General features: G+C 41.5%; 1 protein-coding gene across 4 annotated transcripts in view; it reads right to left on the bottom strand.

Moving 5' to 3' along the window:
- GRIK2 (glutamate ionotropic receptor kainate type subunit 2) overlaps positions 1 to 21,390 on the bottom strand; it is a 352,900-nt gene extending 331,510 nt beyond the window's left edge. For 3 of the 4 annotated variants that reach the window (XM_054280406.1, XM_054280404.1, XM_054280407.1), the window contains exons 1-2: positions 21,264 to 21,390; positions 15,681 to 16,085 (exon numbers count right to left, since the gene is read on the bottom strand). In XM_054280406.1, the coding sequence (XP_054136381.1) occupies positions 15,681 to 15,795 (115 nt within the window). In that variant the 5' untranslated portion in view covers positions 15,796 to 16,085; positions 21,264 to 21,390. Of the gene's footprint in view, positions 1 to 15,680; positions 16,205 to 21,263 lie in introns of those variants that run through there. The other variant, XM_054280405.1, reaches the window with a different exon arrangement.
- Positions 21,391 to 25,920: the final 4,530 nt, after the last annotated feature.

The following is a 25,920-nucleotide window of genomic DNA, read 5'->3' as shown; positions in this document are numbered from 1 at the left end:
GATTCCTCAGAATGCTGACTCAAAACCAAACTTGAAGAATTTCATTTAATAAAAGAACATTATGAATTTATTATGGATCAAAAAACCCCAAACACACAAAGCACACCCAAAATACCCTAAAGAAGACCTACCAAAAAAAAAAAAAACCCAGAGATTTCAAGCTTACTCACATTTAAAAGTCAAAAGTTTTTAAATGCAAAATGTGTGGTCATTAAGCATAACCTATGATTGTCGACCAGACTTTAATTTATAAAAATCAAGTTTATCCACAGGTAAAAAATTGTTTGTTATTTTGATCAGATCGAAAAGTATGTATTGTGAATTCCAATAGGTGTACTCTAATTCAAGGGGAACAGCACAGGAACATGACACAATTTTGCTTATTACATAAGCAAAAACTGGACTTAGGAAATGTTTAATTTTCTATGTGGGCTTTTTTTCTTCTCTAACACTTCAAGTGGAATCCTATGACCTACCACGACAACTCTTAAAATGCAATTCTAAAGCTTCGCAAAGACCATGCGGGAATTTTATATCACTACCATAAGAAACTGAACATTTAATATTATTATTAAGCAGGATTAGAAAGGATTTAAGAAGGTTTTGAGAACCAACATGAAAGTGAGACACCCAGTTCTGAAACACAGCCTTTCCCATTGTAATCTGACAGATGTACCTGTAAAAACTAATGTAAAATCCAATTGTGGCGCATGGCTCACTAACATTCTTTCTAAAAAGATAACTTTATTTATTTAATAAATTTTCAGCAGTTAGCAGCATCCTAAAAAATAACTTCCATAACTATTGGTAAATTCCCAAGAACTACAGGGATTTAGGAATGGTATTCACTTAAATTTGCATTCTTTTAAAAATAATATTTGGTTTTAACATGATTGAAGTTTGTCTCTCTTGTGTTTGTCTGGTCATTACCAACATTTATCTGTTTACTGGAGTAGTATCCAGTCAAAAAGGCATGGTCATGGGAGATCCCTTTCAAGAAAGGATAAATTAGATAGATAATACAAGATCCTTGACCAAGGTTGCTTAAGATTTATTTATAATTAATCATCTCATATTTCTGTCATCAGTTTTATGTATGGTTATTTCTTTTGAACAAAAGAAATAGTTCTAGAAAACTGACACATTAAGAACCTTGGTCTATGGATGAAAACACCAACTGCTTAAACTACACAAACACAACACCTTTAATAAAATATCAACCTCTTAATCATTTTTTTCCATTGAAGTGCTGAAAAATAAAATAATACAGCTCTATTCTATATAACCAGTGAGCTGATTGTCCTTCTGAGCTTTGGGCTCTCAACAGCTACTGGGCAGCTGTGAGATTACTTTGAATATAAACTTTCTCTGATCAGGGTAAAGATCAGAATGATCTATCTGTTTAACAATGGCCAACAGTTATTTTCTTGTGCCACAGTAACATTTCTCAGCAGCACTGTTTGAGTATAGCATGAAACTATGGTCTGTGGTTTCTGCACTCTCAAAATAATATTTTCCAGTCTTTAAAACAATTACATTGGTGCCCAGAAGGAAAGAAAATTTGGTTTTGGTTTTGGGAGTATTTTAGTTTTGGGGGTTGGGGTTATTTTTATTTGGTTGGTTGGTTTAATAAAAAAGATCAAAGCACTCAACTCCAAGTTTCCTATAAACTTTTTCACATTTTTACCCCAGCTGAATACATTCTTCTTCTGAGACAAATGAGACAAGAAGCTGCCAAGTTAGATAGTAGCTTGTGTAGCTAAAAACACCTCCCTCCATATCTCTTCATACCCAGAGGCATACACTTCACTGCTGACACAACCTCAGAGAAGAAAATTGTCAGGACTCTGTTTAGTATTTTACTACATTACACTGGAGATCTCCAATGACAATTTAAAGTCTTTAAATTAACTCTTTCTTCTACAGAAATGCTGAAATACCAGTAAAAGATGTCATATGGCAAGGAAGAAATATGGAATACTAATGGAACAAGGCAAAGTTAATACTTGGTAAAGCAATATTCAGGCAAAGACCATCAGCCCTGCAGCAGAAAAGGTTGTGGAAGTGTAGCAGTGAAATATGATCATGGAAATGCAGATAATTTGTCTTTTTGCAGTTGTCAATGAAAATATTGGTGAATGTAGCGACCAATATTTTTTTTTTTACATATAATAATTTAAAGCATTTTTAAATGGAACTTGAGTTTATTTGAAAAAGTTTTGTGCCACTTTGTGTTACTGAACAAAGTGTTTCCATAAGACAAAAAGGAAAACATTTGGTTGCTACTGAAAAAACTATTATAAATATACATAATGCTGTAATCAAGATAATGTTATTTTTTTAAATATGATAGCATTTTACAGAAGTCCTAACGTTTGTCCTAGTTCTGAAATAATCAATGTGTTAAAAAAACTCTTACCTGTGAAGCAAACAAACCTAACTTGTTTTCTTAGAAATATGAAATTCTATTGAAAGTCAATTAACTTCTAAAAATATTGAAAAAAATTTGCTAAGAGAAGTAATTATAAAACATGAAAATATGTTGAAATACTGTACTTAGGGCATATAGGAACTCATAAAGAATCTGAAAATCTTAGCATACCCCTATTCCTTGCCAGCCCTGAGATAATTTTTTTTGATATTTTGTATAACAGCGCAAAAAAGTCTTCACCAGCCATAAAATATTTCATTAAAACCTAGACTAACCCTTTTCCTCTCTTTTTGCTTAATACCTCAACTACCTTTATGGTGACACCAAAGCAAATATTTTCTGGTTATCAGTGGGTTTACTTTCTCACAAAATACACAAAATTAGTTTCCATTTATTAATTCAATATCAGAGCTACATGAACTCTAAAATTTAAACTACTATTTTATTACTACTTCAGCTTCTTGGTCTTTAAAATTATTGTTGAACAGGGGATTCATGGAATTAAAATCTCATCTGGCTTTCAACCTACTATGTTTGGGCAGTTATCCATGTGGGCAAGGTTTTGCAGAAAATGTGCCTGATGAAATAGGGGAGTCAAATACAGAAGTAATGATAATAATCTTCTGCCTCCTCAGGAGTTCCCATAATTGATCAGCAAAGAACTAAAAGCTCAGCATATCCTGGTACCTTATAGTCAAGGCTCAAAAAACTCACCTAGAGGTTTGTTGCAGTACTGTAGCTTTAATCTCACTAAGAGATTATACTGTAGCAGAAATGGACTTCACAAGGCTGTACTGATTTACAGCACTGCTAGATGAACCCTGAAACACTGGCATAATTATCTCCTCTTAAAAGTGTACTGAAAGGTTACTATGGTTCCCATGCAGGTAAATCCTCTATAAATGAAGATTTCCCTTACACCAAGAATATTGGTCCATGGCAAAGAGAGTTCATGTCTTAACAAGAGTCAATTCTACACTTTAGCAGTTGCAGTGGGGTGTTGTGGGTAGGAGCATGTATACATCCTCAGTTTCATTCACAGAAGGAATGAAGGAATTCCTATTTTTTTAGGATAGAAAATTCTAGTGTTCACTTTTTTTCTGTCATAAATACACTTTACTTAGTGGGTTCTTCACTAAATGTCATAGTTTCTTGCTTGAAATTTTTTATTTTCAAGACCACTTTGAAAATATTCATGAAGACCACACCCTGTGAGAACACATTCTGCCACCTTCACATCTCTTTGCTATCCCAGGCTCACTCTACTTGTCAGGAAGCAGATGGACAATCATTACGAGCCCTTCTATCAAAGACCTCTGATGCACCCGCAGGCACTTCTGGTTTACATTAATGAGCAACTCCAGCAAAGGAAACATACTCCCACCTTTTTTTTCTGCATTTGGGTCACCACAGCACAAAAAACCTGTGTGTGTTTGCACACATTCACACAGAGCTGTACTTGTAAAATCATTGCTGCTTAGATCCTTTGTTCAAGTCACAAAGAAAACTTTGTGACATTCAAATTATTGCCAAAAATAATTGAAGTACAATACCCATGGAGTATACCCAGAAGTACAATAACCATGGATTGGTCAACATGGATTGGTGAAAATATTTTTAAGTAAACAACCACAGTGAAGTAGAAGACAAAGTGCTTCTAATTTTCTATCCTTAGAACCATCAGATAGGTTCTGGTGAGTGGAACACCGGTTGCCTGTAGAAACAAAATGGAGAAGGCTTCCAAAAATATGTGTTACAACTCCTATAAACTAGAAGATGACAGTAAGGACAAAAAAGGAAATTATTGTGAACAGACTGCCTGAGGCCACATGACAGCTAAATACAACAGCTTTATCCAACTCAAGTATCTTCCTATGAATGAAAAGAGCAAAAAATACTCTGAAAAGCAAGCCACACTCCTTATTTGACAATGGGGTATAGCCTTACTTTAAATTATAACAAAAATAGTGTTTAATGAACACTGATGATTACAGAACAATAGAAATCTACATCTCAATTTGAAATCTCCAATGTCTGGACACAAAAGGTCACAAATGGACAACACTGAGCATGCTCTGACTGACTAACGTTGATTAGATCTTTAAATGTGACTTTTCATTGTTTAGGCAGGTTTGAAAAGACATTATAAAATCTGATTTAATGCATTTTTGAACACATTTTTCTTAGCTGTATCACAGTCACACAGTCAGTTTCTGCAGGCATATTGAATGTCGTGAATGATAGTCTGTTAAGATCTGAAGAGATAAGCCTTAATAGCACTCATATGTTATAGTCTTTCCTTCTCAAGGACATCCAAACAAATACATATAGCATTGCTGGAAGGAAGTCACATGCATCTTTCACAAATTTCCATTTTCTTCCCTCAGTTGCTTATAGATGAGGTATGCACAGGTTGTACCATTTCTCCTGAACCGACCCCATGCATGCTTCTTTCAAGGCTAAGAAAAGATCAAATCTAGGCAAAACCAAATTATTTAACTATGTTTCTGCTCTTTATGTACACATCATACTCAATATTCAATAACAAGCAAAGGGATTTAACTGAATAAATTCTTGGTTTAAAAAAAAATAAAGCAATGCTTATTTTGCTAAATTATCTGATCATTTTGTCAAATGTTATCTTTATGTTTGATTTTGACTAGACAGAAACAAAAATCTTACTATTTGCACAATTGTATATGGCCTTCTTAGACAAACAGTGGGTTTTTTTCCATTAACCCTCTTCAATTCCTTTCTGTTATTTGTTCAGCACCGATGGCCTTGAATTCATCTGCATTATTTTTCTCAAACCACCTCCATCCCACTTATCAACTGTTTTTCTTTCAACAAAATGAAGAGAACGGTGTTGTCAGGACTATCTGGGAGCATGCCCAGTAGTTCATTGACTGAAATAGATCAGCACCTCAAGGTATGAAGGAAAGAACCAAAAACTTAGCTTTGAAAGTGGACTGGTTCAAAACTACAGTTGTTAAAAAATAGCAAGACATACTCCTGCAGTAATTTATATTTTCTTTTAAAAATAAAGAGTACCAAGTTCCCTCTCAAATTAGCTATGACCAGTCATTGGCCTTGCATTTGAATTTTGCACAGTAATATTTTCAAAAATCAGACTTAGAGAGTGAAACATCAAACTTCCATTGCTGAAGGGACTAGAAGCATACATAGGTGCCTCAAAACACCAGAGAAAATAGGTATTTCTAAATATATAAATACTTTTTTAAAATGCATAATCATTAACTTGAAAATGTGGCTGGGGAAAGGTCTTCTTATCATTTGAATAAAAAATCCCAACTTTGTTAGTATAGCGTACATGAAAACTGTAAACATTGCTGAACAGTAGAAATCAGATATGTAAAGAGGTTACAAGTTAGATTCCCTAGGGCTAAGTCCTGATATTGGTCATTTAGTGGCCCAATAAGAAACAAGAATGATGCATTTTAATATTCAAATACATGCTGATAATTTATTTAAAGTTCTCCTTGACATTTTTAAGCATTTATTTAAATATTTGCTATTAAAATGCATAAAATGTGAACATACATATTCCCATTAATATATAAAACCTAAAACCACTGTGATTAAACATTTTAAAAGAAACTTAATTCTGCTCTTTTAGAGTACTCTGTGTCATTCTAATTTTTCTAAAGTACCTTTTCACCCAAATTCTTAACAAATAAGTGTAATGAAGCTTCTTTTAAAGATTTTCTGCCTTGTAGGATAAATGTTCCAAATATCAGTGAGATTATTGCTTTAGAAAATAGTTTTCTCTTACAGAATATGCAATCTTTATGTTTGCTACTGTTATTTACATAGATTTCTACATAGTACAATATTTCTGATTGTGTTACAGTATTTGATCAGTAAAACAAGTTATTCTACTATTGAACTGCAGTAACCAGCAAGTATACCATTTTCAACTTTAAAAAAAAATCCAAACCAAAAAGCCATCAGTCAAATATTTTCATGATGTTGCATTTGTTTTACAGTTCATGCCTCTATATCGTTAAGGTAAATAATAAGTGAACAACAAATGGAGGTTCAAAAAAAGGTAGTGTAACTTTAAAAGATAATTGGAGAAAAAAATGACAAGGAAAGACAGGTCCTGGAATTAGCACCTTTGCTAATGGTAACCAGCACAGCTGGTTTGACTTGAAGAATGTTGTATTCAACATCTCTATGGACCTAATCATGCAACTTAGGAATACTTCAACACCAGTTCATAGAGGCAATGACTGTACCTAGGATAAACTGGCAAATACCCATGAACTTTAACACAATTTCTTCATTTTAGCATGAGAGGAATCTAAACTACTCTTTTCCTAAACAGCATGCTACAGCTTACAGCTTTGATTCTTATTTCACTCCATATTAACTTAAGCCACTGAGCAGAACAAAGAGGATAATCAGACCTCAGGCATACAGCAAGTTATCTTACTCCAATATTTGATCCATAAATTGTTGTTTTGAATCACTACATAAGAAACTTTACATGATTTCCTCTCATCCGTGGTGTAAATATAAAAGCACACCATCATAAGTCAACTTTGCACTAAACTCTCAAGGACTGTACATCTCTAACAATCTCAATGTATGGTACTGACTGATGACTGAGCACTCACACTATAAAATTATAGGTAGAAACAGAAGAATTAATGGGTTTCCAAGTAAGTAGAAGAACTGGCTTCATCAAAGTTTTGCAATCTGAACAGTTGGGGCAGGACTGAAAATATTTGCTTACATGCTATAAAAAGTGAAAGTCAAATTTTACCATTGTGAACTGTGAGACTCAGATTTTCTTATAAATGTTTCATGCTTACTAGTGTAATTATTTTAATTATGGACTCTTTGGTAAATCATGTCCTAATTGTGCAACTTCTAAATAACAGCATAAATGTGAGTTGATTGATATAGCTGACATATGTTTAGCTCTTGAGCTGATTGAAATAGCTTGTATATATTTAGCTCCCAGGGAAGGACAAAAGCCCAAATGGATGGCAAGTTCAATAAACTAATCTTTAATAAATTTACCCGGATTATTACCTAATCATGTATATGCTTTGTTTTTAAGAAAAGTTTTTTTACATTCAGTATCAATTATCTCAGGACAAAAACATTTAAAAGTAATAGATATTTCTGCATTCAGAGTAATGTAACAATTTAAAATACTGTACTGGACACACATAAGGAGCTACGTATGAAGATGGCACAGTTTTTCAGCGTGAAATATTTCCACACCTTTTGAAGAAACTTGATAAGCTTTATTCAATAAATTTCTGTAAAGTAATCAGTTAAATATATGTGTTCACAAACAAGTCCTCATTTACAGGACTAACTATGATTATCTATTGTGAAAACAAGCACCACCCACTTGCTGTCAGGTTTTTAGCAGAATGAGTGAGCAGTCTCTGATTCAGCATTTTTGTATTTTCATGTCAGGAAGAAACTGATGACCCATTGATATATCATCATCATCATAAATTTCCATCTGAAAAAAATTCAATATGTTGTGATAGACGCCAAAGCCTGGGGAGAAAACAAAAATCCCCACTCAGTCCACTTTGACTTCCCCATGTTGCTGATTCCATGAGAGACATGGTTCATCTAGCCTAACTTAAGCCATCTTAGAGTTATCCAGCTTAAGTCAACCTTGTCTAATCCTTCTGCCTCTTTCACTCTCCAAATGCTGCAGAGGAGCCCTAAGGCATGGCTTAGACTAGGAGTTTAGTTTCAAGACAGAAATGAGGACTTCCAGATTTTTTACTTTTTCCAGGGATTTTCTCAGAAAGTTAGAAAATAAAAGACTTTCCAAGAAGGACAAAAAAAAATTCAAATATACATTCCTTTTTCATATAAGTAATCACTGTCCATTTCACCATTTCAAAATAAATAAGGAAAAAGACAAAGTACGAGGAAAGGATCAAATACAGGATCAAGGTACAAAAACTTTAAAAAAAACCCAACCAAACAAATATTTTTCTCTCAAAATTATTCTGCCCATCCATGAAACCACATTTTTCCATTTGTCTCTAAATATATGAACCTAACCTTTAACTATATATACTGAAACCAGATAGTATGTTTTTCAAATTAGTAAACAGAGACAAAGTAAAATATAATGATAAAGAAAAAGAAGAGGGGGGGAAAAAGTAATCATAATTTGAATTTAACAACAGTTCCTGACAGCAAAATAGGAAAGTTCTCCCTGGACTGTTCTTCTGTCAGTTATGAAGCCTTGTCCAAGAATTAATGATTCTAACAATGAGGGGGTTCATGACAGACACTTTCAACACTCCTAGTTCAGTTGACCTCAAATTCAAACAATGGGGTTTTTTTGGAAAAAAAATAGGTTTGAAAGAGTCTGTGAGTGGAAATAATAATGTAATAAAACAGACATTCAGTTAATGTGCTTTAATGTATCTTCTCCAAACATTAGTCTCTAAAACCCATAAATGAATTTTCCTTCCAGTGCACAGATAACAAAGTTTACTGTGAACTAAGAACAAACTTCGTGATCTAAATTCTACAGTGTAGCTGTGCTTTAAACTACTCCTACTGTTGCCTCCACTCACAATACCAGCAGGGAACCTCTTTTTCTATGCCCCAGGCAGAAACACCTGGAAGTGGAAACACTTTAAAAAATTTGTTACCTAAAAATGTGTATTTCATTTCAAAGCAACCTACCAAACACATTCCAAGATGACTTACTGTGTTTCAATAGAATTTTGGACTAGAAGAATAACATTCAAGGAAATTTGAATCATAACTGATCCAAGTCACTTGCAAATTTTGATACAAGCATAGTTCTGCAGCAATGCAAAAAGAGCAGTCTTGACTTGAGCATTTGCACCCATTTTTCACTTCTAAATTTTGCCTGAAGGAAAAAAAGCATGGTGGTTTTAATTCATTAAGAAGTACTTTTTAATGAAATTTAGATGGTGCTTTTGAGTTTGCTAAGTGTTTTACATAGCTCTACTATAACACCTGCTTTATCCAAATCTGGCTGAGCTCCACTATTGGAATAATGATCATCACTTATTTGTTCTGTATTCTTTGCATTACTGAGAGCTCTGGCTGTTTAAATTGAAGGTGCCCAACACTATTGTTTTATAACAAAGGAACTAAAGGATTTGGGGGGGGGGGGAGAAATGGGGCAGGAGTGAGGAGAAGAAAGGGGGGAACACAGCATGGATGGCATAAGACATGCAGAAAATTATAAGTATTAATATAACAGTGATCTTTGATTCTCCATATTCCAGTTCAGATGTGACAGCATAATGACATTATGTCATTATGTTATCATGCTGTTTAATCTAATCTTCCAACATACATTACAGCACAACACTATAAAAAGCTTATTCAGAAAAAATTAATTTGCCTTGCAGGTTGGGGAGTATGGAAATAAGACACCCTCTATTTTCTCTTTTGCATTATTGACATACCTTCTAGTAATTGTTCCTCTGAAAGAGATTAAAGAGGATAAAGGTTAAAACTCAGAAACAGACAAGGTAAATACATTAAGTAGACTACAAAGATCTGCTTTATTTACAATGACTTCAAAATGTTTGGTTTGCTTTTTTCCCTAAATTGAGGGGATTTTCTCTGGTATAAAATAAATACATAAATAAATGGGAAAAAAAACCCCTCTAAATCTAAACTAATAAAACTAAACTCTAATATTTGAGATTAGAAAAATCTCCTTTTCTCTAGTTTTTTTATCTCTGGTGGCAGAAACCATTCATTTCAGCAACCACATTTAAACTGGAGGCATTACTTGAACATTGCATCTCTTCAAAGGACAAGTAGCAGTCAGTAAGAAGCAAGTTATCAGTAAGAATAAGCAGTCAGTAAGAATTCAAGCTATCAGCAATTGTGTGAAAATCATTTTATGAGACTATTGGTGTTCCAAACACTGGGTGAAAGGATCTGGGGATATTCCAGAAAGCCCACATGGATGAAAGCTTTCTTAACCTACATTAAATCTTGATAATGCAATAATGAGTATTTTAAAAGGATAAGTCTAATTCCCCTATCTAGTGCAATAAAGACTGTATACAGCTAATCAGCTTTGCCCTTTCAATTAAACTCGTCCAGGACGTTCTATGTAGTCAGCACCCTGAATGAGTCATTAAAATTCTCGTTCTGTAAGAGTTGTGTGCAGTGCACCGTTGTTTCTAAATTCCATTAAATCCAAACGGTCTTTATCGCCCCATGACCACTGTGACTTCAATCAGCCAATTTAATTACCTTACAAAATTGTCAGCAGAAGCAGCAAAGAAAAACAGGAAGGGTTGTGACGTTATCAAATTGAAATCTTCCTCTGTGCTGTTTAATCTAGACCAGTCAATAACAATGCTTCTCACCTCCTTGCTGCCTTCCCGAGGCTCTTAACCTTACTCTTCTTTCAAAGATTCCTGTTGTTGTTTGTAAGACTGATTTTGAACTCATCTTCGTGAGGACGTTAACAGATATTGAAAGATTCTTCTCCTTGGCAGTAAATTTTTCATTGTCTCTGAATGCTAGACTTGCCAAGACACAGACCCCCGAGGGCTGCCATGAGAGTTTGGCTTGCAGATTTTCATCACACTCTTGATCTGAAGGCAGACTGCCTTCCCCTCTCAAACAAGATAAGTACAATTTCTTGTTTCTCTCAAATAGAGGCAGAAACCTTACCTTCTCCCACTAAAAGGATGTCAGTGCAAAATCCAAAGGAAAGAAAGTACATATCCAGGAGGTTTAATGCAACTCACTTAAGAAAATTCCACTCGATTACCCAGCAGGTATTTTTCACTTGACCTCTTGTCTCATACATCTGCACAGAGCTAGTTCCCACTGCTGTGCCATGACTTCACTGGTTTTAATTGCTACAATTTTAAAATGGTCTCCCGAATGCCAGAACCATGTGTTTTGACACCCAGTGTCACCTCCACAGGCAGTGGATGCAATGATCCAGCCTCTTCGCTGGTTTTACCACACTCGAGCTCATAAAAACCATTATATGGAGATAAACTCAATCTGTCTCTGTTTGTCTCTGTTTGAGACAAAAGAGCTCAGCTAAGAAGTGCCATGTCAGATGAAACTCATGCTAAATCTTCACAGAGGAAGACTCAAATGTCTAGCAATTCCCCTCTGGGGGTTCCCACAAAGAAGTTGAAAAATGAGAGGGATTTTTTTCTAAATCACAAAGAATACATTATTTTATAATGCTTGATTTGCTATGATTATTATTTTATGTAGGGCAACAGGAAAGTGCTGGCCTTCGTGAGGACTTGGTGTAGCATTAAAAAAAATTTAAAAAATAGTCACTAGTAAGAAATGCTACTGGTGAAAGTTCAAAACTCTTCCTTTTTCCTTTGAAAAGTTTTTCCTATCTCTCTCGACTTTCTTTTGCTTTTAAGCTGGAAGAAGCCACATGCACGCACACACCCTTCCTTTGTAGCTCATTGTAACACAAAACATTCAGCTCCCTTTCTCATCTGCTTCAAGTCAGGCAACTCCAAAGCACCAAAAAGTCAAAACTACAGGTATGTGCCTCTACTTGTCTTTACCCTTCTTGAATGTCCTGAAGAAAATAAAACATCACACAAAGTGGGTTAAAACCTATCAGGTAAGTGAGCACCCTGCAGTGTAGATCTTTAGTCTTTCATCACATTTCCAGGAATAATGAGAGCAAATACAGTGGACAAACCTCTTTCACCTCCCTATCACAGGTCTCTCTTCACACCTTTGCTGTAGGAAAGAGGAGCTGCTCACAGCAGTAGAGACAAGGCCGGAAACGAGCAGTTTAAATAAAAAGGACATTTTAGAGCGCTCCAGACTTCAAAGTGCTGACAACCCAGCTCTACATAGTGGTAGTAGGTGGTGAAAAAAATGGGGTTTAAATAGCCCAGGCTCTTACTACCTTGGGCAAGACAAGGGGTGGATTTCTGAAAACACAGGTGAGCAATTACAGGTGTTTGACAGCTCTTAATGGGCTTATTAATTCAGCATCTCGGGGACAAGGTGTTGAGATGCCTGTAGGGGGTAAAGGCAGACCGAGAAAAGAGGCCCTATGTACCCTGCCCCACGTCGTGGGCAGAGGGGCCGATCGGCTGGGCTCTGGATCCGCCGAGCTCGCTGGAATGTCTTGGGAGCCGCTGCTGTGGGTCTGAGTACACACAGGAGCGGTGAATCGGAAAGCTGCGAAATGTGATCCCCGATAACGTAAAGGATGTGCCGGCGGTCACGTACTTTGGCTTTTGTTCGGTGCCAAGTGATAAGGAAAAGGTTTCCATCACACTTAGCACAGCGGAGAGACAAATACTAGGCTGCTGCTTTTCTCCCTCGTCAAGGTGGGACTCATCCTTTTATCCGCATCAATGATTTAGGGCTGGTCCCACCTGACACCCTCGAGTGCCGTAGAGACAAACCTCACCTCCAGCGCTCCCTGGGCTCGCTTGTGGGAAGCTGCTCAGAAAGGGCAAGGGAGGGCCATGAAGCAATGTGGCACTCAGGAGGGGCGCCTGGTGTGATGCCCAGCTCCGGCAGCAGCAACAGGCAGGTGTCCAGACGCCTTACAAGTGTCGCTGGGGAGGGAGCGGTGCCGTGGCACCAGCCTCTCTCCGTGTTTGCTCCATAAGGTACAGACAGAAACAACCTCCCGAATCTGACAAATAGCCCAGGCGGTCCGACTTCCCTGTGTGGCTGCTGAAAGGTAGCTTGAGAGAGAGAGGGAGGGAGAAAAAGGACATGCCGGCTAGTCCCAACAATGAGAGGAGCCGTGGGAAGGACAATGCGAATCCATGGTGGCTAATTTGCACAGGAAGAATGAGGGGGCTGCAGCTCTGGCAGGCTTCAAGCTCTCCCCTGTTGCCATAGCGCTGCTGGCTGAGGAAGGAGAGCGGGGGCTGGCAGGCTGCTTTCTGGAGGGAATCTCCTCAGCTCCCCCTTCTCCTCGGGAAGGGCTCCACGGCATCCCGTCCTCCTGGCCGCAAGGACATCCCAAAGGGACTGACAGCACGGGAACCCAGAGGGGGCGGTGGGGAATTCCCCCTCAGAAATAACCAAAGATTTCCCGCAGCTCAGTCCCTGCTCCCTCCCTCCGCCCTGCTATGCCCTACGCAGAGACAGAGATGTCAGCCTTTGGAGAAGGCGTGGAAGTTCTCCCGTGGTCACAGACAGAGTGAGTTAGCCTGGACTAAGCTAAATCCAGACTCCTTTAAAACTGAAATGTGCAACAGGCCCGGATGAGCAAGGCAAAAGTCTTCCTGCTCTTTTCCCGTCTAACATTCTCCACAACAAAATAAACTTATCAACTTCTCCCTACCTACTTTTAATGTTCAGTGATGGTTTGGCGACAATTCTTTTCAAAGGCTGCTACAAACAGCGGAGTGAGCGCAACTCGTTGGCCAGCTGTGTGACCAGGAGGCAGCTGGGAAGGGAGGTTAGCCCGGTAAAACACACGCATGCCCCACCACGTCACTGGGCAGCAGAGACGCGCTGCATCACCTTTCAGCCGCGGGGTTATTTATTGCTCTAACGGGGTTATTTATTGCCAGAGCGCTGCTCTGCAGGGCTGTCCCCAGGGTACACCGGACTGACACTTCAGAGGGAATGCCGCTCTAAAGAAGGAAAGTCCACCTCTCGTTAGTGCCGTGACCAGGAGGATGTTTGTTTACACAGCTGTACCTGAAAGTAACTCGGGCTCCTAGGGACAGACCCATGGAAAGACAGACAGCCGGCCAGTGCCATGTTACAGGCATCCTAGCACTAAATTCACGGCGATGATTATGGATCAGACTGATTGCAAAATAGACCCCACAGTGATATACGGGCCCGTGTAGCCATGTCCAAAGAAACAGGCATTCCTGAGGGCGGTTGCTAAGAGCAACGTGCCATAAGCACCACCTTTGGACCAGATGGAAGCAGGAAAAAAAGTGCTGCTAGGAATTCAGAGATTGGTAACAGCCTGGTGACTTTTTAATGATTACTCACTTTCCCCTCCATATAAAACTGTGTGCGGGGGTGCTGAATTAAATTAAAATAGATACAAACCAAGGCATTATTCCCAGGCAAAGGCAAGAGGTTTCTGTGCCCCAAAGAAACGGATGCAGCGGCTGCCTCAGTTTATCGCGGACAGCCGGAATGCGGGAGATCCGCTCTTGCTCCGGCCACCCGCGCTGTCGGCAGGCACAGAGGATGCTGCTTGTATGGGGGAGCAATTTTCAGCCTGTCCCTTGCTGGCCGCCCCCCGCCGCGGCTCACGCGCTGTACCCGGGCGACCAGGACGATGCTGATGCGGGGCTCCCATCGTATCTCGCCCCGGACTAGCACCGAAGGACATCCCCGACAGCACAGACCCCTTCGGACCTGCTTTCCGAACTTTCCGTCCTGCCCTTCCTCGCTACAAAACTTCTGTAGGGGATGCAGCGGCTGGAATTTGTCCCTTGCTTGCTTAGACACACGAACATGCGCCCTTGCACAGGCAGAGCTCCTAAGGTCAGTGCCCTGGTCCAGCTGGGATAGCCTTTAAACTGTAAACCCTCTCTACTCTTGAAATACCATTCTGATCTGCTTGCTTCTTTTTTTTTTTTTTTTTTTTTTTTTTTTTTTTTTCCCGGGAGCGGGAGGAACTCCTACAACTTTCCTCCCATCGAAAAGCTGTGCTTTTGAGATGTACCGCAAAGCTCTTCCCCGAGCACCGCTCAAGACATAAATCATCTCTTGTCTAACCCTAAACGCCACTCAAATGTCAAGCAAACAGACAGATACTTCAAAGGAAATCAGCCCAGAGGTCTCAAATCACAGCGTTACGCCCGCACGGGATCGGCTCGGGGGATCAGAGACGGGCGGCCGAAACTCAACAACTACTTGACAGGTTTTCAACTGATCAATCACCGTATTAGCCATGCTTTCCCCTACCAGGGAAACAATAAAGCAAAACAATGAAAACAATTATGAGAAAGCCACACAAGCTGCGCAGAGCCTTAGGCAACCACGTCCGCCACTCTTTTTTCTATTGTTATTATAATTATCATCACCATCGTGCCGTTACTACGGCTACAATGAGCAGCAGAGACAGAAAAAAAATCACACAGCAATTCATCTCTCCGGATGCAAAATAAAGAGGGACTTCGCCGCCCGACTCCGGCAGCACGTCCCAGCTGTCCCCCAGCATCCCCTTCTGAGTCAATCCTACGCACATCGCGTTCAGGCTTAAACACAAAATGAAAAAAGTGTCGGGAAATCTTACCAAATCTCAATACATGTGTGGTTCCTTGAGAATATCCAATCCACAGTAAGCAAAGAAGGAGTCTAATGGTGCATCTGAAGACTGAATTAGTTACAATACGGGAAATAATCTTCATGATGTTTCTATGCACACACGCGCTGCCTTACTTCCCCCTTCTAAGCCGTCAGGTTTCCCGGTAGGGTGAGAATGAGGATACGCAAACTGGCGGCCCTCAGACACGATCACGGCATGGTCACAGAGAGAGCAGAGAGTCTACGCTTCCCAAACCCATTAGCAATCCCTGCATGTTCTTCATTCACTGCGCCAAGGAGCAACCTTCAACTGCAAGGAATGGTGGGACATCCATGTTAGTCGGGGGAGAATCCTTGAGAAATCCAAACACACGCAGCGTCCAGCCGAGTAAACCTGAGAGGCGAGAAAGGAGGAAAATCAATAGGTAATCCAGCTCGAGAGACCGCTGAGGTACCGCCACACAGCGAGCGCCCGCGTTCCACTGGCGGAGCCTTTGCCGTGCTCCCGTTCTACTGCACTGCTGCACAGCTTCTGACGCGAAGCCAAGATTAAGTGAGAGAAATTGAGATAGCTCTTCTCTGCTTAAGGCTGCCTGCCAGACAGCCTTCCCAATTTCTATTATGCAACCGATCTGATCGCCCAGCTTTATCGGAGGGGAAAAAAAACCCAGCTCGGTTATATTTTCATGCTTCTCATTGTTATTAGTTATTCAGTTGTTCTGAACAATGGCTAAAGGGGCGGGGGGGCGGGGGGGGGGGAGTGTTGGTAGAAGGGAGAAGGGAATCGGTTGTGTGACAATCAATTCCTGTATTTCAATAGCTGACTGCCTGGGTCGAGATCACTTAGCTTTGGAGTTGTGAAAGAGAAGGCTGACAACAAAGTCATGCAGGTTATCAGAGTAACGTTCAGGTTTGGAGGGGGGGGGGGAAATTACAATCATTAACTGTTACTCATTTTAGTGCATGATGTAGGATAAATGCTGTGGCTTGTGTACAGCCTGGCCCTAGGAACTTGCTCCGGACTCAGTGATAACGGAGCACCAGGCTGCTTCTGCAAGGTAACAGGAATCGGCAGCGCTGGAACAACCTTGTTGAATGCATAGACCTGTTTCACTAAACTTGCTTGAAATTGCAGTGCTGCTTAAAAGACAGTAACTAGGGGATTTACTAGTTTGCGATTTTCACTTTATTCTGCCACTCTCATTTTGCACTCTGCTTTCTTTTCACTCCAGCATTGTGGAAATGTTGCTGTTCCTCCCTATACTATGATCTACGTAGTTTGTCATTTTGCTGTCCTCAGTGAGAACAACAGCATTCCCCATTTGATAATGGGATACTGAGTTCATATCTGGAAATGCAGCCACAGATTTTTGGGTTTTGACCAGATGTTCCAAAGATAAACCCATTCTGTGGACTACTTCAGATTTTCCTTGGAAATGCAATTAGCTGTGTGTCTGCATCCACTGAAATACATTAAACCAGGACTGCCAGACTTTGCAATCTAAGTCAGGATTTGCTGAACCTGCTTGAGCTTTACTACAAACACTGAAGAATAATTCCTGTATTTCTCATCAGGAAAATGAATTAATTTTTTCCTACATTCCTCCTACAGACATCTTTTGTCTCCTTTATCTCCCTCCTTTGCTTTTCATTAATAAAGAAAATATCACTAGGAGCCTTTCCACACAGATACATACAGAAGAACATAGAATAAACCTGACTTTACAGACGTAAATATCAATGATGCCAAGCTAATGAGAACACTCTGTGAAATCTATCAGAAGTAGAGCATGGCAGAGGTGAGTTACAGTTTATTCTTAATTAACATTTGTGTGTTGTAGACCTGTAAATAAGTAACAGCAGCATCAGGATTATAACTTGTAGTATTTGTGCTCTGTACCCCTAGAAGTGTTAACAATTCTGAGTAACTTTTTATCATTTTGCCTTACTGATTTCCTCTGCACACTTTTACTTAAAATACTGTAAAATGCTGATGAAAAGAAATGTACAGTCTGCGAGAGGATTATTAAACATCATTGATTTTTTTTTCCTTAAGATGGAGGCATAACTGCAGTGTCAAAAATAAGTATCATGAATGGCTAGTTCTGCAGTCTAGCAGGGAATTCAGTCAGACGATTTGACTATTGGAGCACTTTAAAAAGAACACCTAGTGTTAAAAGCAAGGATATCTAGCGACTCCTTCAGTTCACACTTAGAATATCTCCCAGTAAAAAATGCAGAGAGCTGCTTTTTCTTCTATTTACTATTTCATTTATTCTCTTCTACTGGTTTCTATTTTTTCATAGTCCAAGGAGAAATAAAACCAACCCACGTGAACACTGTGAAAGTTCATTGCCTCCCTCCCTGGTGTTGCTGAAATAAAGGATGTGATTTAGATACGTTTTTAATGCTCAGGTGCAGCTTGCAGTCTAACCGGATTTTTTTTATTATTTTAAAAATTTTGTTTTGGTGAGAAGTTTTGAAAATATAATATTCGTCGCCAGGTTTAGCACATTAAACAATACACGAACTTTGGACAAAGTGACTCCTGTTACCAGTTTGATTCTCTAAGCTCTCTTAGAAAAAAACAATACAGCTACCTGTAATCTCAGCCCAACAGGGCAACTAACTCACGGAGGCGTTTAGAACTGGAATCATAAAACAACTTGTGGTTAATTCATTCCTGTTACTATTAAACACTCATCAGCCCACGCTGCAGCCCCGGGTCTGACGCCTGAGGCTCGCACCGAGTTTCCTTCCCCCCGCCAGCCCCCGGCGGCCTCAGCACCGCGGACAGCGCCCGGAGCGGCCCCAGCGCCCCTTCAGCACCGCGGACAGCGCTCCCGGCCGCCCCCCGCTTCGGGTGCCAAAACGCCGGGGGGTTTCACCCTCCCCACTCATCCCACAGCGAGGAAAGGAAATTAAAATCTGTTATCGGCTTCTTTAGAGATATATATTATGCCCTCTATTATCTTAGCTAGCCAGCTATTTTATGGGTTCAGAAGAAGCACCGATGTCCTCCTTATCTACTATCAGACATCACCTAATGCTCTGTATTAACATTCCTCCTCCTTCTTTCAAACCCTAGCTCCCACCTTGAAAAAAAAAATCGTAGTTAGCCCAGAAATATTTTCTCAAGAATACAAGTCCCTTATATAAAAAAATCAAATCTTGCAAGATATCAGATGTTTAGAACACACTAAATATTTGGTGACTGAAGATCACTTATAGACTATATAACTGACTAAAGCCTCAGTCTTCCCTACCCTAGACTCCTTTTCTGTTATTTGGACTTTAATTCCACTACTTCTTAATGAAAAAGAAAAGAGTACCTTCTTGCATCCTCCAGACTGATTTCAACATGAAAACAGGTAAATAGTCTTAGTGCCTTCAATATTTCTTTCCCTGTGAGATGTACAATTCAAAGTCTGGAAATCCCTAATAAAATGTCATGGTAGATAAGCTGGTCTTCTGTTTTGAGATCCTGTCACCACTCTTACACAGCTCTTTTCATATTGAAGTCTGTATGAAACTGCCCTCTCCACTTCAGTGATCATCAGCTGGGAAATCTACAATTCCTTGGATATATGTTTTGATTTGTTTGGTCATCTACTGTAGACGTGGTGGTAACACATCTCTAATACACAAGAACATCTTTAATACACAGGGCTCTGTTCAAGTGTAGCTGATATGAAAAATAGTAATCCAGCTATAGACAGGGGAAGAAGGAGAGACAGTCTGAGGCCTTACATCTTTTCTGGGTAATGAAAACCTACTGCAGTTTTAGCTGTGTGTCAAGTATAAATGGTGTACATTATGTACATAATGTTTCATTTGGAAAGGGAAGATATGTGATTCGGATTACCTTACTATATCAGGAGCTTTTCCCATCAGATCTAATTTTTATGTGCTGTTATCATTATAAAAGTTAACCCAGTTCCAGTTAGCTGCCACCTACTGGGATGTATAGTTTTGTCATATTACTTTAAAAAGGAATGGGCTTTTATTTTCAGGTCATAGCTGTGCCTCTAAGAACAGACAGTGAGGTTTTTATATCACGTAATCTACTATTTTGACCTCTCACAACAACAGCTGCTATAAATTTAATGTATGTACAACATATGGTCCCCCAAATGTTTCTCGGACATTTTTCACCAAATCCTTGCAAACGTTTCGGATTCACATGCCACCACAGTCCTCCTGCTGTTGCAATCTGGTGTGAGGAGAGCCACAGCTTACTGCAACACCTGACCAGCATCTCTAGATCTCTAGAATCAAGTATTGCAGCTTTGCTGACAAAGCAGTAACACAGTCCTCCCTTCTAAAACGCTTGCCAAAGTATTCAAATGAATGTTGATGTTATCATTTAAAACAAATTGCGGCCCACTGGCACTTCACTCCCACCAGCTATTAAAAAAACCCCGTAGGTCCTTCTCTGTTTGTTATTATCTCAGTCCAAATTTACAACCAAGTTTCTGCTGCGCCAAAGATTAATGACATTTTAAGATGGCAATTAATTTTTAGCTAGTGGAAAGACTTGTATTCTAATTAATGAAGTGAGTGTGCAATAGACTTTCTTGTTCCGGCACTTTTGAGTATCACAGCAATGCACTTTCCTAGCAAGTTTTAAGCAGCAAAAACAAATACTTCTGACATGATCTACAGATCAGCCTTTGGTCCCTTCAGCTTCCTTTGGGGCTGGGGAAGCTGTGCAAGATTTTTTGGAGGAAAATGATGATGCTTTATGCTTTTCCTGCTGTACTGCCCCAAAAGTTTCTAAGGTTTCCATTACAATCTATTCATTCCTTCTCAGTGCACGCAAGGCTCTCGCTATCATGCCTGCACTCCGTAGGCAGGAATGCCTCTTGCTTTCCAGAGAGTGTCAGCGCCCTGGCTACTTTAGCGATGGATGCTCCCCCAAAGAAAGCTGATTTTGTTCAGAAATAAATGACAGGGCTGCCGATAAGCCGAAAGGGGGACTGTCAGCGCCGTGCGGTGGGGCCGGGTAGGGGCAGGGGGAGACCTTACGGAAGTACAGACTGCTGTCCACCCACAACTCTAGCGAAGTTAGAGCCCGGTTCTCACCTCCGCTCCCCCACGAGAGCGGGGGGCACATCCTCACTGCAGCCGGCTCGGCCTCCCTGAGCCCAGCTCGGGAGCCCCGGTCCGGCTGCGGGAGAGAGCCCCGGGCCACCGGGAGAGCCCCGGGCGAGGGGCATCGGGGGCTGCGCTGCTCCGGCCTCTTGCTCCCCCTTCCCACAGCTCCACTTTCAGCGTGGGGACAGCGGCGGCTCTGACGATGCGGAGCAGCGATGGAAGGAAGACAGGAAGCCGACAGGTCTGCTTTCCCCACAGCGAGGGACAGACCCGGGCGGCAGCAGCGCTCGGGTCGGCCGGCTCAGCGCTCGCCTTTGCCCCGAGACAGCTGGCCGAGAGCCATCGTGGTGTGCAGCCCTAGGCACGACGCGGCCACGGAGCATCCCCCGCCACCCCCGGCCCCCCCGCAGCCCCTCGCTGGCATGCAACCCCTCCGGCCGCGGCGGCCAGCCGGAGACCCGGGACATCCTCCTACCTTGAGTTGCGGGAGGGGAATCGGGGAGGGAGAGGAAGGCGGAGGCGGGGGAGGAAGGGCGGCGGCAGGACGCCGGGGACAGCCCGGGCTGCGGTGCAGCCGGCGTCCGGGCACCACTGACGGCGGCGGCAAGCGGGGAGGGAGGGAAGGAGGGAGCGAGGGAGGAGGGAGAGCGAGAAGGAGGGAGGGAAGAAGGGAGGGATGGAGGGAAGGGAGGAAGGAGGGAGATCCGCCTCCCTTCGGGAGCGCTGCACAGCGCCCTTTAAAGGAGCAGAAACCGCTTTCTCTACGGCCGCCGCTGCCGGCTCCCCGCACGGCCAAGTGTCGCCGGTGCCCGCCGGCCGGCGCTGGGCGCAGCGCTCTCCCCCCGCGCCGTCTCCCCAAGAGCCCGAACTCGCCGGGCAGTGAGTTTTAGCGGGGTTAACAGTCCAAGCTCCCAACTGGGGTCCCCGAGCCCCTTTTGTGAACGCGGAGAAAGCGGGAGTTGGATCCTGCCGCCTGTGAAACAGCTTCAGAGACCCTTGCCCGTCCCCATTCTTCCCCCTGGATGCGGGGGTGAGTGGAGTGCTCCTATCTCAGACTGCGGGGGTGCTCGAAAAAGCTTCGGCTGCTTCTCGACTTGTTGTAATGCTGAAACCTGCCTGTCCCCACTCCTTCCTTGAACTAGCGGGTACTGAGCTCGGGCACTTCCCCGGGCTGGAAGAGGATCCAGGGCGTGAGTGACCACATCTGCCCCAGCAGCCCCCCTCCCTCGGCCCCCGACTCGCTCCTAAGCGCCAACGCTGCGGGAGGGGGCTCTGGTAAAAGGACCGAGGCCTCCCTGGTGAATTGGGGTGGGAAATGTATCGTCCGCCCCGCCTTGCGGGAGTGCCAATGATTTCCTCCCTCGCCCAGCCGCACTCGCCCCCGCAGCGCCACAGGCGTCTCCTCGCCTCTTGTGAGCTTCTCCCGATTTTGTTTCGTGACTCGGACATGCCTTGAAGAGCTGCAGGATTTCCCCTGCGCCTCCCCCTCCACAGTGCAGCCTTCTCGAGGTCTGACCTCCAGGCAGATGTGATGAGCAATTTGACAGGAAAATCCCTGTCTCCTCGCCTTTCCCTCACGGAAAATTCCCGTTCCCGGATCCGCCGGGGGAGCGCAGCCCGTACCCCACAAAGGATGCTCAGGCGTTGCCCCGCTTCATCTGCCCCAGCGACAAACCGGCTATCAGAGGCGGGAGGGGAGGGCTCAAAAAGCGCCGAAGAGATGGGGTTGGAGCGGGTGGGGGTGGGTGACTGAAAAGCTCCTATAATTAAATAAACAGCAGAGTTGTTGTGCGAAGTAAATAAATAGTCAATGATCCCATTGTGGAGCCGAGCGCAGGCGGCACAGACTGCGACGGGCTCGCAGCGATTGGGCTCCGGCCGCTGTGACTTGCAGCTTAATCGGTCCCACAGCACATCCCTTAATTACTTGCAGCACACTTCCATGGCCGACAAAAAACTCATTAGTCAGTTCATTTGCCCGAAGCGGTAATGGAGATAACTCTTGTTAAAAGCAAACGCAGTGCTAAAGCAAAGCGCTCCATGCCACCCAGGGCGGCGAGGGGAGATGCGCAGGAGCTTCTCCAGGACTCCAGGACTAAGCGGGTCGCGGGTGGAAAACAGCGGAAGAACGTCGTGGAAAGCAGAGCTCTGTGCGATCCTGCAGGAGGGAAAGGAGTGGCGGGGAGCGCCACAGCAGTAACCAAGTCATCTCCACGGTCTCCGGGACAGGCAAGGCAGGTTAACGCCACAAGACCAGCCACAGGGTGGGAGGTATACGAGGTCGGATGAGCAAACCCTTGTGCAAGCACCGATTCGGTGATTTCGTCCCTTTTTGTTTTATCACTGACTGCTTTTGCATTGCTACTTACTATCCAGAGTTTTCTGACCAGAGAACAAACAGAGAACAAGTCAAATATATAAAAGTACATGAGCAAAGCTGTCACTCTAGGATGACAGAAAGGAAGGCAGGGGAAGAAAAGGGGTATGGTTCTGACATTGTGGATGGATTGTGTAATAGCCTCATGTATTCACTTCAACTCAACTACATTGATGTAGAGCCTTTTCCCTTGTTGCCTGGGTTACATTTCTGTCCAGACATTAAATTCTCAATGCTTTCCTCAGCCAACAACAGTTTACCAAGAATTAGGTCCTCTCTGACAAGAAAGAGGTTCCCAGTGCCATCAGTGCTGTTGTCATTACCTATTGTTATCTATTATTCAGGGTATTTAGAGACTTTGCATATGTCTCATTAGTACTCAAATGAGGGATATTGGAGCAGGAATGTTGGATGAACAAGCCTAAGATCACGCTGCAAGTCAGGGACATAATGGGAAGACAGTCTGTGATTGTAATTTCTCAAGTGTTGACTATTGCAAAACTCCTTCATTTCAATACTGACAGAACTTCTCATGTTTCTTCCCAGTTACACTGAAGGAACTTTGCACTTTATCAGCATCGACCACTAGAAAGAAATAGGAAAGTACAGACTCAGTTTGTCAGTATCCAAAATGAGATGTACCAGAAAATTTGCTACAAAAGGTCCTGGACTCTAACAAGAAAAAACAAAGCAAAACAACACAAAAACAACAACAAACAACCAAAACAAAACCAAACAAAAAAAACAATAAACAAACAAAATCTCACAACCACCCCAAGCCAGCCCCCAAACTTCTTTACTTGCTTGCTTGTTTTATTGTTGACTATTTTAATTACAATTTATAAATTTATCAAATAAGAATATACATGTCAACTTTACATCATCCATTTAAAACATTTTTTATAAAAACCAATAAGAACTTACCCCATTAAAAGTAAACACGTCTGCAAAGATCTTTGTGAGGATGGTTTTTGAGTTTGTTTGGTTTTCTCAGTATTGTTTTTAAACCTTTTAAATGAAATTATCTGTGTTTATTATATTCCCATTAGATGCATTTACACCTCAGAGTTAGGAGTAATGTAAACTTGTAGCATAATTCCTTTAAGCCTTCCAAAATTAAGTTACCAGAGGATGACAGATTCATCCTTTCCCTACAGAAATCTATCACTAGTACCCAGTAAATCTGAATATTTAATACTTTTTCTTTCCTGCTTTGTCTTTCCATTAGGTCAGCTATGATAACACACACACTGACAGAATTTAAGATCTTTCAAAAGAGTTTCCATCAAATATTTTTTATAATGCCAGATCTACAAAGACCCCCAACCAACAGAAACAACAATATTTTAGGGATTCTGGATGCTGTGGCTTAGCAACCCTAAACAGATTCTGTCCAATTTAATGACCCAAATCTGAGTACTGACATTTGTTCAAGATGTGTGGTTCACAGCTTGTGCCCTGCCACAGAAAACAGCGAAGAAAACCTTTGGGATTTCAGATTGCAGACAACTGAGTTTTTTGTTCTTTCTGCCAGCCATTGTTTTAATTTTTTTTTTTTACCCTCTTGCAGTTGTGAACAATATTGTGTGGCCTTTCAGGAAATCTGTCTCCTCCTGCTATGACAAAGATTTTTGGTACATCTCATGGGCAAAGAAAGAATTATCCTCCCAAATGTTGCCTTTTCACAGCTTTTAATAATGACCTTGTATACTCATATTCTTGGTGAAGCTGGCTGCATGTATCAAGCCATGTCCCTTCAAACAGAAGAATGAGTCAAAGCAGGATGGAATAAAAACAAAAAATCTGTCTAAAAGAAACAAATCCCTTTCCTTGTATCATCCACTTGAGGGAGACAGTGAGCCATAGGTTATATCCATATGTCAGTTTGATGGATCACATACAAAATTGATGAGGAATTTGTACCTCATCAATAACCTGTGTTATTCACGTGCTATTGCTAATTTTAAAAGTAACAACCTGTGTGACATAGCAGGCATCAAACAGTTCTCTTTTCTTCTTGCCTAGCAAGATGGAATCATCCAATGACTTTTGCTGATAGCAATGTCCAGACTCTTTCAAGATGATATTCCATAACTCTAGAATTAATATCTTGCATTTGGACTACCTCACCTTATTCAAGACTTGCGTTTGACTCACTTTATGATTTAAGAAACATACTAAAGCATATTACATTACTAAGAGGGCTAAAATAGACACTACCAGAAGCCATAAAAGAATAAAGCTTAACTTGTGTCTGAATGCCTTTGGACATACATACATGTCTAGGAAGTTTTATTTTATTTGGTGCCAGTCATGATGCATTGTACAATATTATCCAACAGATATTTAGCCCTCCCGGGAAGACTTTCATGGCTTAGCTGTTGTTATTGTTAGGAAATATTCTGATGTTTGCCTCAAACAGCCTTATGGCAATGGGAAATCATCACTCTTACCTGCAGACAACATAAAGACAAGTTTTCATTCCTCTGTGTAAAAGTGTCTTCTGAACAACTGAATAAATATTACACAGGAAGCTAAATGTCACTCCTTTCTTAAAGAAGGCCAAAGGAGGACACAGGGAGCTCCAGACTAGTCAGCTTCATCTCAGTTCCTGCAAAAGTGATAGAGCACCTAATCCTGAAAACCATTTCCAGGCACATGTAGGACAGGAGGAGTCAGCATAGATTCACCTAGGGAAAGCCAAGTTTGACCAAATTGATAAACTTTTAAAATTAGGTGACCAGTTTGGTGGATG

Source organism: Melozone crissalis, unplaced genomic scaffold, assembly GCF_028551555.1.
Source record: "Melozone crissalis strain CALT ecotype California unplaced genomic scaffold, PUWL_Pcris_2 ptg000027l_1, whole genome shotgun sequence".
Classification (NCBI taxonomy): domain Eukaryota; kingdom Metazoa; phylum Chordata; class Aves; order Passeriformes; family Passerellidae; genus Melozone; species Melozone crissalis.
This window is presented reverse-complemented; position numbering and strand designations above follow the sequence as displayed.